Source organism: Callithrix jacchus, chromosome 19 (genome assembly GCF_049354715.1).
Source record: "Callithrix jacchus isolate 240 chromosome 19, calJac240_pri, whole genome shotgun sequence".
Classification (NCBI taxonomy): Eukaryota; Metazoa; Chordata; class Mammalia; order Primates; family Cebidae; genus Callithrix; species Callithrix jacchus.
This window is the reverse complement of record NC_133520.1, coordinates 38,554,281-38,573,653: the sequence shown is the minus strand read 5'-3', so window position 1 is coordinate 38,573,653 and position 19,373 is coordinate 38,554,281. Positions and strand designations below refer to the sequence as shown.

The 19,373-nt window shown below is 41.4% G+C and overlaps 1 protein-coding gene across 6 annotated transcripts in view; it reads left to right on the top strand.

The window, feature by feature from the left end:
- ZNF669 (zinc finger protein 669) overlaps positions 1–18,334 on the top strand; it is a 47,385-nt gene extending 29,051 nt beyond the window's left edge. For 2 of the 6 annotated variants that reach the window (XM_035280924.3, XM_078357086.1), the window contains 3 exons: positions 12,671–12,797; positions 12,990–13,050; positions 13,450–18,334. In XM_035280924.3, the coding sequence (XP_035136815.3) occupies positions 12,671–12,797; positions 12,990–13,050; positions 13,450–14,356 (1,095 nt within the window). In that variant the 3' untranslated portion in view covers positions 14,357–18,334. Of the gene's footprint in view, positions 1–533; positions 1,431–1,568; positions 1,997–12,670; positions 12,798–12,989; positions 13,051–13,449 lie in introns of those variants that run through there. The other 4 variants (XM_054248407.2, XM_008985652.5, XM_008985650.5 and 1 more) reach the window with 4 other exon arrangements.
- Positions 18,335–19,373: the final 1,039 nt, after the last annotated feature.

Sequence of the window (19,373 nt, the reverse complement as noted above, 5' to 3'; positions counted from 1 at the left end):
ATTCAAAAATTAGTTGGACGTGGTGGTGAATACCTGTAGTCCCAGCTACTTGGGAGGCTGAGGCAAGAGAATTGCTTGAACCTGGGAGGTGGAGTTTGCAGTGAGCCGAGATGGCACCACTGCACTCCAGCCTGGGCAACAGAGCAATAAATAAAATAAAATAAAATAAAACTCTGGTCTCCCGCACTCTGCGTGAATTACTCTTTAATGCAATTCCCTTGTGTTGAGAAATTGGCTGTGTAGGTAGAGCAAGATGAACCCGTCTGGCAGTTACAGAATTGTCATTATATTGCTTCCAGTTTTAGACGTATGTTATGCATGTATACCTATAACTTTGTATACAAGGTGAATGCGAATGCCCTCCGGGCATGGTCAGATCCCAGCTAAGGAAGGACACGCCGCCTACAAACCGCTACAGTCAAAGGCGGTCCTTCTGACCTCAGTCAGCCTCAAGCGAGATCGTGTCTCCTGTCACTCAGGGCCTGAGGGGGCGGGGACTGAAGCCCTATCCAATCGGGCGCCGCCGGAAAGGAGAGGGCGGCTTCTGGGATGTGGCGAAGTCTTCGTCTTTCGCCAGAGGGCTCTTCTTGTGCGTCTTGCTGTTCTCCTGGGCTCTGGGAGGCCCAGGTGGTGGTGCGGCAGCGTCTGCCCGCCTGTGACCCGCGGGTATTGGGACATCCCTGGGTGACGCCGGGAGACCTGGGAAGCCGCGGAATGGTGAGTGGGCCGCGCCAGGTGTCCGAGGTGAGGAAGAGGGCTGCTTGAAACCTGCTGGACCTGCTTGGTCGGCGCTGGAGCCTGCGGACCGCGTCCCCGCGCGGCCGGGTCTCGGCCCCCTCCCGTGCAGGCCGGGCGACGCGGCAGCGGACCCCCTGCGTCCCATCTCTACCTGCCACTTTGACTTTTGTGTGGCGGAAAGTATTTTTGCAGAGGCAGCCGAGGTGGCCGAACTTTCCAGCGGGACGCGGCGTCCCTGCACCCACCGCTGCTGTTTCCGGACGCATAGGTGAACCGTTTGTATCATTACGGGCGCTGTCAACTCCCAGAGAAAGGGAAGAGAGGACTGGGTGCTTCCAGGGGCCTCCAAAGGCCCCGAGGCACTGGCGCTGCCCCAGGAGGGCTTCCGGACCGCAGGCCGTTGTGAGCCACAGCCTTAAGAGCTCTCCAGTGCCACAGCCTCTGCCCTCAGCCTGACACCACCCTGGAGCTTCCTGAGGGCGGGGCCTGTGACCCGTGTGCGGGGTTCCAGCGTGGGGTGCTGTGGTTCATGGGGCTTCCAGTCCCGCCTTTCTCCCCTTAAAATTAGTGTTGTAAGTAGAATTTTCGGTGCCACAAAAGAAGTAGCACTGGATATAAATTTCCTCAGCAAGGCAGTTTACTTCTGTAGAAGAGTGCGGCTCACAGATGGAACAATGGCAGCGCACAGCTGGGTAAGGGAGGGAAAGGGGTACTGATGCGGAGGGAGGGGCGCGCCTACCACTGTGCCATTCTCCTATTGGCTAGGGTTAGACCGCACAGTCTAGACTGATCCCAATTGGCTTTTTTTTTTTTTTTTTTTTTTTTTCCAGACGGAGTTTCGCTCTTGTTACCCAGGCTGGATCTCAATGGCGTGATCTCGGCTCACCGCAACCTCCGCCTCCTGGGTTCAGGGAATTCTCCTGCCTCAGCCTCCTGAGTAGCTGGGATTACAGGCACGTGCCACCGTGCCCAGCTAATTTTTGTTTTTTAGTAGAGACGGGGTTTCACCATGTTGACCAGGATGGTCTCGATCTTTTGACCTCGTGATCCACCCGCCTTGGCCTCCCAAAGTGCTGGGATTACAGGCTTGAGCCACCGCGCCCGGCCTATCCCTTAGTTTTATCCTGTATAATAAACTGGTAAACATTAATTGCCAGTACCTAAAAGTACTTATATCTAACACTATGTTTATCTGAGTTCTATGAGTATTTCCATCAAATTATTGAACTCAAGGAGGGAATTACGGAGCCCCCTATTTGTAAGTAGTTGTTCAGACGTATTGATGGCCCCCTGGGGAGTGGGACTGGCATCTGCAGTGAGGGCAGTGTGAAGGGATGAGATCTGAATTCGTGGAGTCTCTGTTGATTCTGGGTGGTGTCACAGTTGAATTGTTAGACACTAGTTGGTGTTGGAGAATTGGTTGGTGTTCAGCAGGCTTCACACGTTTGGTGTCAGAAAAAAATGAGTCAGAATCTTAAACTGAATTTGAGCAAGTTTCGATATCTGGTGAAAATGGAAGTGTCTGGATGAGAGAGCTTTTTTTAGATGTGAGGCGGGGACTAGCAGGTGTGTGGAGCTCCCACAATTAAATTCCCCAGGTGCCCAGGTTTCTATCACTCACTACCTAGGAGTGAGCCACCTGGGTTACATCTCCACACTAAGAGTGGTTCCTAAGTATGAGAAAGTATTTAACCTACCAAGTATGGGGTTTCTCGTGAACTGTGGATGAAACAGCCTTCTTACCAGAGCTGCCTTCCTTTTATTTCCTTTGTAAAATTTTGCTGCTATATCATTTCAATTTGCCCAAGTATTTAAGAATTTTATTCCATGATTAGTGTGTAAGAATTTTAGTTTCAGGTTTGAAGATCTGAGTAATGAGGATATTAACCCCATTTATAGAACTCCCTTATATCTCATCTAATACTATTCAGCTGTTTTCCAGAGGCCACCTTCTAATACGACACTGAAGATTAGGTTTTCAGCATAAGAATTCTGGAGAGTGTACAGACATTCAGTCTGTAACACTTCCTGCCATCTTGGATCTTGGCAGACATACGTCTTTCCTTTGCATTTCTGGAAGCAGTTTTCATTCTGTTCACCAACAAACACAACCTAGTTTTGAGTTTTATATAACTCAATGAAAGAGTAACTATTTGAGAGAGCTTACTTCATGGTGACTGGAATCTTGGCTCACGGCAACCCTCGCCTCCCAGGTTGATGTAAATGGTGCTTCATAAGGTCTCATTTTCTGGAAATCCGTGAGTGCTGCTGCTGCTGTTGTTGCTGTTGTTGTTTTCAAAGCCTGGCCAGCCAGACCCTGGCCAGCGTCTGTGGCATCGTAAGCATTATAAAATATGTGTAATTATTTCTTGAGTACCCTCTTTCTTCTCTTCTGATCTCTCTCTCTCTCTCTCTCTCTCTGTCTCTGTCTCTCTCTCTCTGTCTCTCTCTCTCTCTTTCTTTCTCTGTCTGTTGCTGCCACTGCTGCTATTGTTTTTGTTGTTGTTTTAAAAGCATACCTGGGCCACTGTTGATGGCATCGAAAGCATGTAAGATATGTGTAACTATCTGTTGAGTACTCCTTTCCTTCTGTCTCTCTGTCTGTCTCTCTGCGCCTGTCTCTCTTCCTCTGTTTCTGTCTCTCGTCTGTCTCTCTCTCTCTGCCCCTCTCTTCCTCTGTCTCTTTCTCTCATCTGTCTCTCTCTCTCTCTGCCTCTCTGTCTCTCTCTTCCTGTCTTTCTGTCTCTGTCTTTCTTCATCTGTCTCTCTCTGCCTCTCTGTCTCTCTCTTGTTTTTTTCTCTGTCTGTCTCTCTTTGTCTGTGTCTCTTCCTCTGTCTGTCTGTCTGTGTTTTGTCTCTCTCTTTCTGTCCCTGTCTCTTTCTCTCTCAGTCTCTCTCTCCCTCTTTTTCTTTTTAAAATAAGCTCAGGTAGATCTTTTTTTTTTTTTTTTTTTGAGTCGCTCTGTCAACAGGGTGGAGTACAGTGGTGCGATCTCGGCTCACTGCAACCTCCACCTCCCAGGTTCAAGCAAGATTACAGGTGTGTGCCACCATGCCTAGCTAACCTTTTGTATTATTAGTAGAGACAGGGTTTCACTAGACCAGGATGGCCTCGATTTCTTGACTTCATGATCTGCCCGCTTCTTCCTCTGTGTCTCTGTCTCTGTGTCTGTCTCTGTCTGTCTGTCTGTCTCTCTCTCTGTCTTGCTCTCTCTCTTTCCCTTGTTTTCTTTTTAAAATAAGCTCAGGTAGGTCTAATCTAATCCATTAAGGCCTAATTTCAAGGCCTAAATTCTTAACTTTTGTTTGATCTCCATACAGAATCATGTACAGAACTGGTGAGTTGATTTCTGGAGTTGGACACCTCATAGATATTACAGATTAATAAAGATCCAGTCTGGGCGTGGTGACTCACGGCTGTAATCCCAGCACTTTGGGAGGCTGAGGTGGGCAGATCACCTGAGGTCAGGAGTTTGAGACCAGCCTAGGTTTTCAACATAGTGAAACCTAGTCTCTACTAACACAACAGAGAATTTAATAGCTGGGCGTGGTGGTGGGTGCCTGTAATCTCAGCTACTCAGGAGGCTGAGGCAGGAGGATCACTTGAACCCAGGAGTCAAAAGTTGCAGTGAGATGAGATCGTGCCATTGCACTCCAGCCGGGGCAACAGGAGCAAAACTCCGTCTCAAAGAAGAAATAATAATAATAAAATAAAAACAACCAACATTTACCCCAGCTTTTCTTCCTGGGCTTTAGGTGTTCTAATGCCCATCTCAATCATAATCTATTGTTTCAGGTGTCTGTGGGTGTTTTATTTATTTCATGTTTTCAAGCAATTCCTGCCATTTTTTTTTACACTGATTGGCTCCCAGCTTAGAGGAAATAGAGGACAGAGCCTTATTTCATTTAGATCTGCTCTTCTGTCTGTGGAACTACAATCTCATTGCTGTTTTGAAAATTGGCACTGAGCAGGGAGGCTCAGGCAAGGACAACTGAAAACTTCAAGAGGCTTTTCTGCTGTTTTCTGCCGTTTTTCTTCATTCTGCATTCCCATTTGCTGTAAACCTTAGTTGTTTTTCAAGAGTTTTGACAAAGTTGTTCTGCCGGTTAGGCTTGTTTTTCCTGTTTCTGTGAAGGGACAGGTGTTTGGAGTAGATACTCTCTCTGCCTTTCTACTGGCTGATCTCACCCTCTTGGAGTCTGTGCTGTTTTATTGATCTGAATGACTTTTATGATCTTGGTTACTTTGCTTTGCAGCAAGTTTTGAAATTGTGAAGTGTGTGTTTTCTGACTTTGCTCTTTTTCAAGATTTTCAGGGTATTCTGAGTTCCTTGCAGTTCTATATGAATTTCCACATCTAGTTTTCAATTTCAGCAAGGTGGTAACCTTGGTTTCTGATAGGATTGCATTAAATCTGTTGATTTTTTGGGAATATTGCTATCTTAATTATATTAGTCCTACTAATCCATGAGAATGGTATTTTTTTTAAAAAAGATCTTCAGCTTTCAGCAAGGTTTGTGGTTTTCAGAGAAGTTTTATACTTTATTAAATTTATTTATTTGTATTCTCTGGGTACTATAGTAAATGGACTTTATTTTTTAACTGCATTTTCAGATAATTTAATTGCAAGTATGTATAAATAAAATTTTGTATATTTTGTACCTCCAAGCTTGATAGCACCTCTCTTACTATTTTGTTTTGTTTTGTTTTGTGAGATGGAGTTTCACTCTTTTCATCCAGGCTGGAGTGCAATGGTGCTATCTCAGTTCACTCCAACCTCCGAATTCTGAGTTCAAGTGATTCTCCTGCCTCAGCCTCCCAAGTACTGGGATTACAGGTGTTTACCACTACACCTGGCTAATTTTTTTTTAGGAGAGATGGGGTTTTGCCATGTTGGCCAAGCTGGTCTCAAACTCCTGACCTCAGGTGATCTGCTCACCTTGGCTTCCCAAAGTGCTGGGAATACAGGAATAAGCCACTGCACCTGGCCCTCTCTTACTATGTGAAATAGCAGTGAGGAGACCAAGCATCCTCGTCTTGTTTCTGATCATAAAAAGGAAGCTTTTAGTCTCTTTTTTTAAAATTTTCTTTGAGGTGGAGTTTTGTTCTTGTTGCCCTGGCTGTGCAGTGGTATAATCTCAGCTCATTGTAATCTCTGCCTCCCAAGTTCAAGCGATTCTCCTGTCTCATCCTCCCAAGTAGCTGATACTACAGGCATGCGCCACCAGGCCTGGCTAATTTTGTATTTTTAGTAGAGATGAGGGTTTCTCCATGTTGATCAGGCTGGTCTCGAACTCCTGACCTCAGGTGATCTGCCCGCCTGGGCCCTCCAAAGTGCTAGGATTATGGGTGCACCACACCTGGCTGCTTTTAGTCTTTTAAATATGATATTAGCTGTGGGGTTTTACGGATGCCTTCCAGCACCTTGAGGAAGATTTCTCCTATTCCTAGTGTACTAGGGGCTTTAATTGTGTGAAATACTGAGTCTTTATTCATTCTGGATATGAACACCTTGCCAGATAGATTTATCATTTGCAATTTTTTTTTTAACAATTCCATAGATTGCTTTTTTATTCTATTAATAGCACCTGAGGGACAAAAGTTTTTAATTTCAACACTGTCAAATGTCTATTTTTTCTTGTTGACTGAGCTTTTGGTGTCATATGCAAGAATTATTTCAAAATTTAGTGTTACTTTTGCTCTGTATTTTTATCTAAAAATTGTTTAGTTTTAGCTCTTTTATGTCTGTGATCCCTTTTTTTTTTTTCCTTGAGACGGGGTTTTGCTGTGTCACCCAGGCTGGAATGCAGTGGCACAATTACAGCTCACTGCAGCCTCCCCCTCCTGGGCCCAAGTTGTCCTCCCCTCTGTCTCCTGAGTAGCTGAGACCATAGGCACGTGTCACCATGCCTGGCTATTTTTTTTTTTTTTTTTTTTTTTTTTTGAGACAGAGTCTCACTTTGTCACCCAAGCTGGAGTGCAGTGGCAGATCTTGGCTTGCTGCAACCTCTGTCTCCGGGTTCAAGCGATGTTTCTGCCTCAGCCTCCTGAGTAGCTGGGATTACAGGCGCCACTCTCACACCCGGCTAGAATTTCTTTTTAATAGAGATGGGGGTCTTCCTATGTTGCCCAGGCTAGTCTTGAACTCCTGAGCTCAAACAATCCTCCTCTAGTCTTCCAAATTGCTTGGGTGATGGGTGTAAACCACCATGCCTAGCCCTAGATTTCTTTTTCTTTTCTTCTTTTTTTTTTTTTTGACAGAGTCTCAATCGGTTGCCCAGGCTGGAGTGTAGTGATGCCAGTAACTTCTGCCTCCCGGGCTGAAGCCATTCTTGTGCCTCAGCCTCCTGAGCAGCTGAGATTACAGGTGTGCACCACCATGACATGCTACCATTCTGATTTCATTTTTGGATATGGTGTAATGTTAGAATTCAACTTTATAATTCTGCATGTGAATATCCACTTTTCCAGCATCATTTTTTCTAAAGACTTTCTGCTGAGTGATCCTGGTACCTTGCTGAAAATCAGTGTATCATATTAAGGGTGTTTTTCTGGGCTGTCTTTTCCATTTCCTTTGTGTATATTTCTGTCGTTCTGGCAGTACCACTGTGTTGATTACTGTAACTTTGAGTAAGTTTTGAAATCAGGAAGAGTGAGACATCCAACTTTGCTTTTTAAATTGTTTTGACTGTTGGTTTTTGTTGGTATTCTATACGAATTTTAGGATGTTGCTTTCTATTTCTGTAAAAGCAATGTCATTGGGATTGTGACAGGGATTAAATTGAGTTTGCATATCATTTTGGGTAGTAGTGACATCTTCACAAAATTAAGTCTTCCAACCCATGAACACAGCGTGTCATTTGTATCTTTAATTCCTTTCAAAATTTTGTAGTTTTCAATGTACAAATATTTTGCCTACTTTCTGAGTAGTATTTCAATTATGTTAGTGGTATGGATTTCCTTTTCAGATTATTCAGTTTGTATATATAAACACAATTGGTTTTTGCATGTTGACTTTTTTATCCTGCAGCTTTGCTAAATTTATTAGTTTCAAATATTTGGGAGTATTTTTTCTTATGTTTGTGTGCAATCTTCAGGATTTTCTACATATATGATTACTGTAAACAGAGATAATTTTTATGTCTTCCTTTCCAGTGTGGATGCATTTCTTTTCTTCTTCCTTTTCCCCCTTTTTCTCTTGCATAGTTGCTCATGGCTAGAATTTTCTACACTGCCTTGAACAAAGTGATCAAAGCAGGTACCTTTTTTTTTTTTTTCCTGTTCTTATAGGAAAACCCTTTTTTATTTCACCACTGATTGTGGTGTTCCTGTTTTTTTTTTCTGTTTTTTTGTTTTTATGGCTTTTATTACATTGAGGTTGTTTTCCTCTAGCACTGGTTTGTCATATGCTTTTATTATAAGTGTGTCTTATATTTTGTCATGCTTTTTCTGTGTCAAGTAAGGTCATTATGGTGTTTAAGTCATTTTGCTAATGTGGTGCATTACATTGATTTTCATAGGTTGAACCACTCTTGCATTTTAGGGATTAATCTCATTTGGTCATGATGTATAATCTTTTTAATATACTGCCAAATATAATTTCTAGTATTCATTTGAGGATTTATTTCATTTTATTTTATTTTTTTATTTTTTTGAGATGGAGTCTCACTCTGTTGCCCAGGCTGGAGTGCAGTGGTGTGATCTTGGCTCACTGCAACCTCTGCCTCCTGGGTTCAAGAAATTGTCTACATCAGCCTCCGAGTAGCTAGGATTACAGGCGCCCACCACCATGCCCAGCTAATTTTTGTATTCTTAGTAGAGACAGGGTTTCACCATCTTGGCCAGGTTCTGACTTCGTGATCCACCCACCTCGGTCTCCCAAAGTCCTGGGATTACAGGCGTGAGCCACCGCACCTTGCCTGTTTTCATTTTTTTGAGATGGAGTCAGTCACCCAGGCTGGAGTGCAGTGGCATGATCTTGGCTTACTGCAACCTCTGTGCCTCCCAGGTTCAAGAGATTCTCCTGCCTCAGCCTCCCAAGTAGCTGGGACTACAGGCGTGCACCACCACACCCGGCTAATGTATTTTTAGTAGAGATGGGGTTTTACCATATTGGTCAGGCTGGTCTTGAACTCTCCTGACCTGTGATCCTCCTGCCTCGGCCTCCCAAAGTGCTGGGATTACAGGCATGGGCCACCACACCCAGCCTATTTGAGGATTTTAACATTGATATTTATAAAGGATATTTGTGTTAACTTTCTTTTAGTGTTTGCTAATTTTTCATGTCAGCACAATTTTAGCTTTACAGAATGAGTTTGGAAGTGTTTCTGCCAATGAATTATGAAGAAATTAAGGAGGATTAGTATTAGTTTTTCTTTGTGTTAGCTAAATTTGAGCAATGAAACTGTTTGGTATTGGATTTGTATTTGTTTGAGTGGGGTTTTGATTATTATGTCAATCTCCAAGAGTAGGTCTGTTCAGATTTTCTATTTTTTCATGATTCAGTAGTCTTGGTACATTGTGTATTTCTGGACATGTTTACCTCAGTGTTACCCACTTACCGATGTATCCTTACAGACTTCCTAAATAAAGTCTGAGGCATACAGTTCTTTTAGTTGGGTTCTGGTCTTATATGTGTATTCTGCTGATATTGATATAGCACTTCATAAATACTTCTCAGCCTTTAGTCCTTTTAACTGAGTCAGGAAAATTAGAGGGAGATGGAATTGGGCATTTTTCTTACCCCAGGATCTTTGGCTCTGGTAAAAAGTCGGTTGGTTAAGCTTTTGAGAAATAGTATCCTTTGAAGACAGGACTGTTAGAAAGAACAGAATTGTCTGGGCATATTTGAAAATGGCTACTTTTCTTCTTTCTGGAACCAGGAAGTAATTTTTCTGTGATCTTTACTCTGAGAGTCTGGAAGTGTTTCTGGAGGTAAAGCTCATAAATTTTGGGAACCCTTGAAACTGGGCACCCTGGAAATTTTAATTCGCAAACTTATGCAATTCCTAATCACAGTTTAAGTTTTTGTAGACCTGTGTTGCCCGCCACCCTATGGGTCTGTCTTCTCTTGCTCTGACTTGCTGTCCCGCCGCTGCTTGACGTGCAGCATGTACTTTGACCTGCTGATTGCTGGAGACTTGCTGCTTTGAGCTCTGCTGCTTTCTTTTCTTTGTCTGCAAAATCTGTAAATTGAAATTGAGATCACCACATTACAGGACAAACATATACATTGTGGGGTTTTTGAATTTTAATTAACGGTTTAAATTTTTATCGTGAATTATAGTCAGAGGTAAATGAATAAAGCATTTTCACCTATTGGGTACACTGCATACTTGGGGTGACGTGCGCTAAAAGCCCAGACTGCATCACTATACAGTTTACCTATGTAACCAAAAACCAATTGACCCCTAAAGCTATTCATTGATGAATAAATAAATAAGTAAATTGCATTTCTCATAAGTTTTAGTAATAATAAAAACATTTTTGGAATCGTTATCAGGATCCCTGACTGGGTCTTGAGCAGACCAGCTTTTCTTTAAATGTTAGTGAAATTTAAAGAGCAGCATTAATTTTCTGATGGTCCCTCCCAGACTCATCTTCATCTCACCTCTTGCATGACCACTATCCCAATTCTTTGGCTATTTTTCACAACTTTACCATCTTTCTCTTGCCACAACCCAGTGTTCTTTTAGTTTAGCCTCCTTTGAACTTCCAATAACTAAGTATGAATGGAATTGCAATGTAAAGGTTATCCTGCTTTCCTTACTTTATTATGTTTCACACTTGCTAGTGTCTGAGCTGTGGGCTGGTTTCCTCATTTATTGCAATAGTTATGGTGTTTGTGCTCTTTCTGGTTTATTTTTTGCTTTTGGAAGGAATACCATTATAATTTTATGTCAGTGCCCAAGTACAGATGCACAATAAATTCTCTGGATTTCAGAGAAAAATTACTGGGCTGTAGATTGTGGTAACTTTACCAAAAACAGCGATGACGTGTGCCAGAGACTTCCTTATTCATGCACAACTTTATTTGCTTGCCTATGGTCATTATCACTTGAGATTCTCTGACTTGCTTTTCGTTCTAATCAGTGTCAAACATTCATTTGACATTTTATGTGGCTATTTCCTCATAGTTAAGTAGATGGACCTTTTACATATTTAGTCTCTCATTTTCTGTTAAGTGTGTTTTGCTTATTAATGTTTTCTTATTTTAAAATCATTTATTCATCTTACTCTGCACTCTAATTCTTCAGTATTGCATGTATTACAGATTTTTGTTCTACTCTTTTTTTTTTTTGAGACAGGGTCTCTATTGCTCAAGCTAGAGGGCAGTGGTGTGATCTCGGCTTGGCTCACTGCAACCTCTGCCTTCCTGAGGCTATTCTCCTGCCTCAGCTTCCCAAGTAGCTGGGATTACAGGCACCCACCAACACGCCTAGCTGATGTTTGTATTTTTAGTAAAGATGAAGTTTGGCCATGTTGGCCCAGGCTGGTCTTGAACTCCTGACCTCAGATGATCTGCCCACCTTAGCGTGCCTCCCAAAGTACTGGGATTACAGGCGTGAGCCACCAAGCCCGGCCCACTCTATTTTCTTTTTATTCTCTTAATTTTAATATGTTTGAGTTTGTCAGTTCCTTTATCGCTTTTTTCTTACATAAAAAAGATTCTGCCTAATCTTTCATTAAAAAATCTTCCTGTGACTTCTGAAAGTTTTCTGATTTTATCTTTCATATTTGGATATATTGATTATTATTCATGTAATAGAGAAGAATGCAATGCATTTTCCCAAGTAGATACCAGCTGGGTTTGCCTCATGTTTTAAAGTGCATGTGATTTCTTTTTCTATTCTGCACTGCCTGCTATTATTAATCAACTTTCCATGTAAATGCTGGGTCATTGAAGACTTTTTTCCTTTGGTCTGTTTGCTTCTCTCTCTCCTACTGTACTGTTGTGAATATTTTTGTTTGAAAAATATTAGAAATATGTTAGATGACATTGTCATTTTTACTAAGTATGAAAAAGTAGTTTTCTTGCCTAAAAAAGCCCGATTTGGGAATTTATGTGATTTCATAAAAATAGCATCTGGAAATGGTGACATCTTGGTGACATTAATGTCATTTTAAAAAACGTGCCATATTTCCTCTTACTTCATCTGCCTTGACATTGTGCAATAGAAATTTAAAAATTATTGTATTAGTATTGTTAAATATCAATTATTGGTTTTATTTACTATTGAAGTAAATTTAATAAACCTGTTCTCTCTTGGTGTAATCACATGGGATGGGCTCAACTCCCCAATTAAGAAGTGACAGCATATGTAAAATATTGCCTATTGAGGAAACTCAGTAAGCACTTAGTGTTCAGACTGTGTTTTGGTGTCTGGTTCCCTAAGCACCACTGCAGTGACACAAGATAATAGACCTTTAGCAGAAAAAGGTTTGGCAAATACATTGTATAAACCATTTAGATGCAGTGAGTCATTCTTATTACTTAAGTTGGTAGAATCCTTTTCAAAATGTAGGTTCCTAATACCAAGATTGAACTTGGTGAGCAGGCATTTTTAAGAAGTAGTAGTCTCAGGACTGCTAGTATTAATTCAGTTATGCACATCAGGTAGGACTTTATTATGACAGATACTTGACATGTACAAAGTGAAATTAAGGGGTGGCTTAGCAGTGCATCTTACTCCCTGGATTCTCTAATGAAATTGGTTTTTCTACTTTGCTCTTTCCTTTTTGAATAGTTCAGTTCTAGCATTAGTACTGCTCTGTAGGAGGGAGTATGTGTGAACAGAGTACGAGTTGTGACAAGTCATAGAATAAATGCTTGGAAATTATAGAACCATGTAAACAACTTATGAATTGAGTATAGATTCCTAGTGCTATCAGTCTCACCCATCCTTCTATCCACATGTGTTGGATGTTCTAGGACTCAGCGGCTTTTAAGGATGTGGCTGTGAACTTTACCCAGGAGGAATGGGCTTTGTTAGATTCTTCTCAGAAGAACCTCTACAGAGAAGTGATGGAGGAAACCTGCAGGAACCTCGCTATTGTTGGTAAGAATGACAATACCTTTCACTCACTTACAGAAGCATTTCTTGGTCATCAGTGCTATTTATGATTTGGAATGTGGCAAGGGAATGATTTGGTGAATAAATCAGGCGTGGGCACTGTGTACAGTGAACATTAACTCTAGTAATGTTTCTGTAGTTTCTAATAATTCATAATTTTATGGGTGTACATTTTAGGAAACAAATGGAAAGACCAGAATACTGAAGATTACTTCAAAAAACCTGGGAAAGATATAAGGTAATTTGCACTGAGAAGAGGAAATAAAGTCCTCTGAAGGAATTTCAGCAAGTCATGAACTTAAAAATAAGCAATCAAAACAAATAAGAGCCACTTGAAATTTATTTACTTTTAGAAAAGTTTCACCCAAAATGTGACTTACTTCAATGTAGCGTTTGGAAACAGTTTACTTGGAAACAGTACTACAAAACTGTGTATCTGAATATTACTGTTTTGGTCACAGCCATGCAGGTGGTAGCTGCATTTTCAGTAGTCAACCCATTTACTTTCAAATAATTCAATCATGGCAAAAAAATGCATTTTCCCTGATATTGGTAGCAATGTAAGTCTAAGACCTATTAATAAGTATAAAATTATCCAACAATAATAATGTGTTTGTCATTTTTTTTTTTTTTACAGAAATCATATGGTACAGAGACTGTGTGAAAGAAAAGAGGGTAATCAATATGGAGAAGTTGTCAGCCAAATTCCAAATCTTCATCTGAACAATAACATTCCTACTGGATTAAAACCATGTGAATGCAGTATTTGTGGAAAAGTCTTTATACATCATTCCCTTCTTAATAGGCATATTCTAGCTCACTCAGGATACAAACCATATGGAGAGAAGCAATATGAATGTGAGCACTGTGGGAAATTATTTGTTTCTGTTCCGGGTGTTACAAGACACATGCTAATGCACAGTGGAAATCCAGCTTATAAATGTATGATATGTGGAAAAGCTTTTTATTTTCTCAGTGCATTTGAAAGACATCGGAGAACTCACACAGGGGAAAAACCCTATAAATGTAAACAGTGTGGTAAAGCGTTCACTGCTTCCAGTTCCTGCCTAATACATGAACGAACTCACACTGGAGAGAAACCCTACAAATGTGAGGAATGTGGGAAAACATTCAGATTTTCTTGTTCTTTTAAAACTCATGAAAGGACTCACACTGGAGAAAGACCCTATAAATGTACCAAATGTGATAAAGCCTTCAGTTGTTCCACATCCCTTCGTTACCATGGAAGTATTCATACTGGAGAGAGACCCTATGAATGTAAAAAATGTGGTAAAGCCTTCAGCCGTCTCAATTCCCTCCACCTCCATTTAAGAATACATACTGGGGAAAAGCCCTATGAATGTAAGAAATGTGGTAAAGCCTTCAGCCGTCTCAATTCCCTCCACCTCCATTTAAGAATTCATACTGGGGAAAAGCCCTATGAATGTAAGAAATGTGGTAAAGCCTACACTCGTTCCAATCACCTTACTCGCCATGAAAGAAGTCATGATGTAGAGGCTGGGTGCAGTGGCTCATGCCTGTAATCCTGGCACTTTGGGAGGGCCAACGTGTGTGGATTGCTTGAGCCCAGGAGTTCATAACCAGCCCGGATTTAAACAGTGTGAAACAGGCTGGGCAACATGGTGAAACCCTGTCTCTACAAAAAATAATTAGCTGGGCATGGTGACACAAACCTCTCGTCCCACCTACCTGAGAGGCTGAGATGGGAGAATCCCTTGAGCCTGGGAGGTTCAGGCTGCAGTTAGCTGAGATCCTGCCGCTGCACTCTAGCCTCCTGGGTGGCAGAGTGAAACCCTGTCTCCAAAAAAAATTAGGTGTGATTCCTCATACCTGTAATCCTAGCACTTTAGGAGGCTGAGGGGGCAGATCACATGAGGTCAGGAGTTCGGGACCAGCCTGTCCAACGTGACAAAACCCATCTCTACTAAAAATAAAATGATTAGACAGGTCTGTTGGCACATGCCTGTAGTCCCAGCTACTTGAGAGGCTGAGATGGGAGGATTACTTGAGCCTGGTAAGTTGAGGCTGCAGTGAGCTGAGATCCTGCCACTGTACTGCAGCCTCTTGGGTGACAGAGTGAGACCCTGTCTCAAAAAAAAAAAAAAAAAAAAAAGTTATACTGGAGAGAATCCTTATGAATGTAAGAAATGTTTGGGAGGCGAAGGCGGGTGGATCATGAGATCAAGAGATCGAGACCATCCTGGTCAACAGGGTGAAACCCCGTCTCTACTAAAAATACAGAAATTAGCTGGGCATGGTGGTGCGCACCTGTAGTCCCAGCTACTCAGGAGGCTGAGGCAGAATTGCTTGAACCCAAAAGGTGGAGGTTGCGGTGAGCTGAGATTGTGCCATTGCACTCCAGTCTGGATAACAACAGCACAACTGTGTCTCAAAAAAAAAAAGGAAATGTATAAAAGCATTCAGTTATCTTAGTTCTTTTTCAAAGACATAAGCCACTGGGGGGGAAAAAGCCCTATTCATGTAAGATGTGATAAAGCATTTACTCTTTCCTTTTCACTCGTAAACATGAAAGTGCTCACACTGGAGAGAAACCTTAAGAATGTAAGATGATGTGGTAAAGCCTTCAGATTTTTCTTTTCTTTTCTTTTCTTTTTTTTTTTGAAGACTTGGGAGGACCCACAGTGGAGAAAAGCCTTTTGAATGTAAACTTGTGGTAAGGCATTCAGTTCTATTTCATTTGAAGACATAAACTCATTCCTGAGAAAAACCCTGTGATTGCCAGTGTGTGGAAATGCTTTCATGTCTCTCATATCCCTTCAAGGACATATGAAAATGCATAATGAAGCTGGAACTTGTAAATGCAAGAATGTACACAGGATTAAAACTAGTATTTGGAAACTACAAGAATGTTTTCAGTTTTAACATTTACTTGAAAAGTCATGTGAAAACTCCCACTGGAAAGAAATGCTATAAATGCAGTTTTTCTAATGTGGAAAGCCTGATGCAGATTATCATGTGGTGCTTGAAAAAAAATGCACATATATGAAATGTAATGCAAGTTGCAAGTATTTTTTTTTAATGCTCGTTTTTAAAGAAACGAGTACGTGTTTCAACTTATTTTGCAGGGAAATATTGAGGTAAGAGCTCTAAATGTTCTTTAAGCAATAGTATTTTAATAGGTAATGATATTTTCTTAAGTTTGTTGGTAGAATTTTTGTCTATTCATTTGGTAATGTGCTGTACTCATGGTTGAATTTTGATGTTTTTCTAATATGTAAGTTTAATTTTTATGTATTGTTCTGTGATTAATGAACTGGTGAATAATGAGTATCAATTGTTGGGATTTTCTTACTAGCCTTACAAGCCTTACAAGGCAAATTTTGGTTTTCCCTTGTCCATCAAATACATTCCACCTTTTTTTGTTAAAGGAAAAAATACTCTTGGTGTAAAGATGTTTATTTTTTGCTAATACTGAGTTGGTATTAATTCCTAAGTAGATCAGGTTTGTCATACAGTATCATTTCATGTGAGTTCTTTGCATTTGTTTCCCTTTACTCTTTATTATTTCTGTCTTTTATTTGGATAGTTCACTTTGAATGAAGGAGAGAGAACTGTGATAGGACAATGTTGTAACTAATCTGAGGGAGAAAGGATTCAGTCTCACAGTCACATTTAATGATAGCGTTGGGTTTTTCATAAATGCCTTTGATATTAGATAGGGCACAGTATTACACCATTATGGTATTATAGTTTATAATATATTATAGTATTATGTTCTTACCAGTCAGTATCACATGATTCAGTTCCCTACAGACAAACCAATCACATACTCCTGTGGGAACAAAGGAACATCCTCACTTTTTAAATACTATACCACTCTGCTCCCAACTTTAATCCCTGTTTGGGCCTGTGGGAGCTTACACTATCCTCCTATATGTAACTAATAACTGATGTCGCTTTTACCTGTTTAGTAATAGATGTCACATGTTTAATGATGCCAGTAGACCTAGGGTACTAATTCCTTTCTCATCAGTGGGTACTTGAGACACTTGAAATAATTGGCAATGCAAATGGAATGGACCAACCATCATGCAGGACACCTGCTCAGCTTTATCTAACTGCAACTGCTGTTGGCTAACTGGTTCCATAATACATCAGAAGTCACCTGGGTCAGAGCCATGAGCTGATGATGGGCTTTCACTTTGGTCTGTACAATGTTTTGCGGTCTTTATCAGGTGTTTTCGTCTCTTCCCCACTAAAATGCTCTCATCTCCTAGACATGAATGTTTAATTGCACTCCAGCATGACATTTGTCAGGTTTGTCCTGTGCTTAGCAGGCAGTTTTGCTGCCCTGGCTTATTAATGCACAAAAGCACAGCACATAAACAAGCTAACACTTAAGTCCTAATTAGCAAGAATCAGGCTATATCTCTGTAGTCAATGTATCTACTCTGGTCACCATCACTGTATGCTTAGGGCAGCCATGTGAACATTATTAATTGTGCACTCCCAAGACAATAGATACTGTTATGCAGGCAGAAGTAGTGGCCTTGTTTGTTCCTTGCACTGCTGCTCCCCTTGCTGCTGTCCTGTACACTCTCCTGATGAGGTGTACATCTATGGTGCCTCATGGTTCAGGCACTGATGAGTAAAGAAAATGGGAAGAAAGAGTTTGATATTAGCCCCTGCCAAAGCCTATGAAGGAGCATCTTAGCTGCTTTCATTGCAAAATTCCTAGCAAGTGTGTGGGCTTTTCTTATCACTGCTCTTAACAGCATGTCAAAAGTCTAATCTTTGGACTGCAGGTCTTGATGGTCTTAGACATATGGCCTTACTGCATGTGGTGCTAACCCTGGGAAGATTGAGTGGCACTCTCTGGAGGATTAGGTGATCTCCAGTATGTGTTGATGGGCTCCTGAATGCTTTCCTTTAACCATGCAGATCGTCTACATTGCCAGTGATTACATGCTACAACTTTATATATGTAGAAACTGAAAATACTCTGAAGCAGTTTCCGTTGAAAGGAAAGAAAAGCAGTCAGGTGCCACGCTACAGTCAAGCCGGTACTAGAAAACTAGTAGACGGCTCACAAGAACATTCTCTTGCTTCTGTCTGTGCCTCTGTCACAACAAATATCCTGATCCTGCAGTTTTAAGGGTACAGGACAGTTTTCTAGGTAGTCTCAGATCGACCCAGTTTTCCTCCCTGTCTTACTGGTAGTTCTCAAGCTAACTGTACAATATGCTGGCAATGCAATATCCTGATAACAGGTTATAATGGCCCAGGATTTGTTACAGTCCCTTCTCGAAACAGAATGACCTATAACTCTTGTCCAGCAAGTCACATCCTGCGATATAAAACCCAAGGTGGGCTGCTTTCTGGGGTCCCTCAGTTGTAGTCCAAGTGAAGCACTTGCAGTCAAGACTCCATCCATCTGCTCTGGATAGTTTTCCTGATCTTGTAGTAGCAGTTCATATTGAATCCTAGACTTCTGCTGTCTTTTGTTTCCTATTTGTAAATAATAAATTCACTTCATGGGATTTATGTATGAATGTGTTTGGTCTCATTGTACTCAGAAAAGTTCATAGCTATTGTACAGTGAACCTGCTTCTTAATTGGTGAAAATACCTGTGGCCCGCTTGTGCCACAGCAAAGAGGTTAACTCAACCAGACATTAATTTAACATTCTTAAAACCCTGTAAGCTGTATTCCTAGGTATTTTATTCTTTTTGCAGTAATTGTGAAAGAGCGTTCATTCATAATTTGACTCCCTGCTTGCCTGTTGTTGGTGTATGTAAATGTTAGCAATTTTTGGCCGGGTACCGTGTCTCATGGCTGTAATTCCAGCACTTTGGGAGGCTGAGGCAGGAAAATCGCTTGAACCAGAGAGTTGGAGGTTGCAGTGAACCAAGGATGCGCTACTACACTCCAGCCTGGCAACAGAATGAGACTTGGTCTCAAAGCAAAAAAGAAACGTTAGTGACATTTGCCGTTGATTTTGTATCCTGAGACTTTCTGAAGTTGCTCATCAGCCTAAGAAGCTTTTGTCCCAGCACTTTGGGAGGCCCAGGAGGGTTGATCACAAGGTCAAGAGATCGTGACCATCCTGGTCACCATGGTGAAACCCCGTCTCTACTAAAAATACAAAAAATTAGCTGGGCATGGTGGCGCATTCCTGTAATCCCAGCTACTCGGGAGGCTGAGGCAGGAGAATTGCCTGAACTCAGGAGGTGGAGGTTGCGGTGAGCCGAGATCGCGCCATTGCACTCCAACCTGGATAACAAGAGCGAAACTCCGTCTCAAAAAAAAAAAAAGAAGCTTTTGGGCTGAGATGATGGGGTTTTCCAGATACAGAATCATGCCATTTGCAAACAAAGATTATTTGACTTCCTGTCTTCCAATTTGAATACCCTTTGTTTCTCTTGCCTGATTGCCCTGGTCAGAACTTCCAATACTATGTTGAATAAACATGGAGAGAGGGCATCCTTGTCTTGTTCTGGTATTTGAGGGGAATGCTTCCAGCTTTTGCCCATTCAGTATGATGTTGGCTGTGGGTTCGGCATATATGGTTCTTAATTA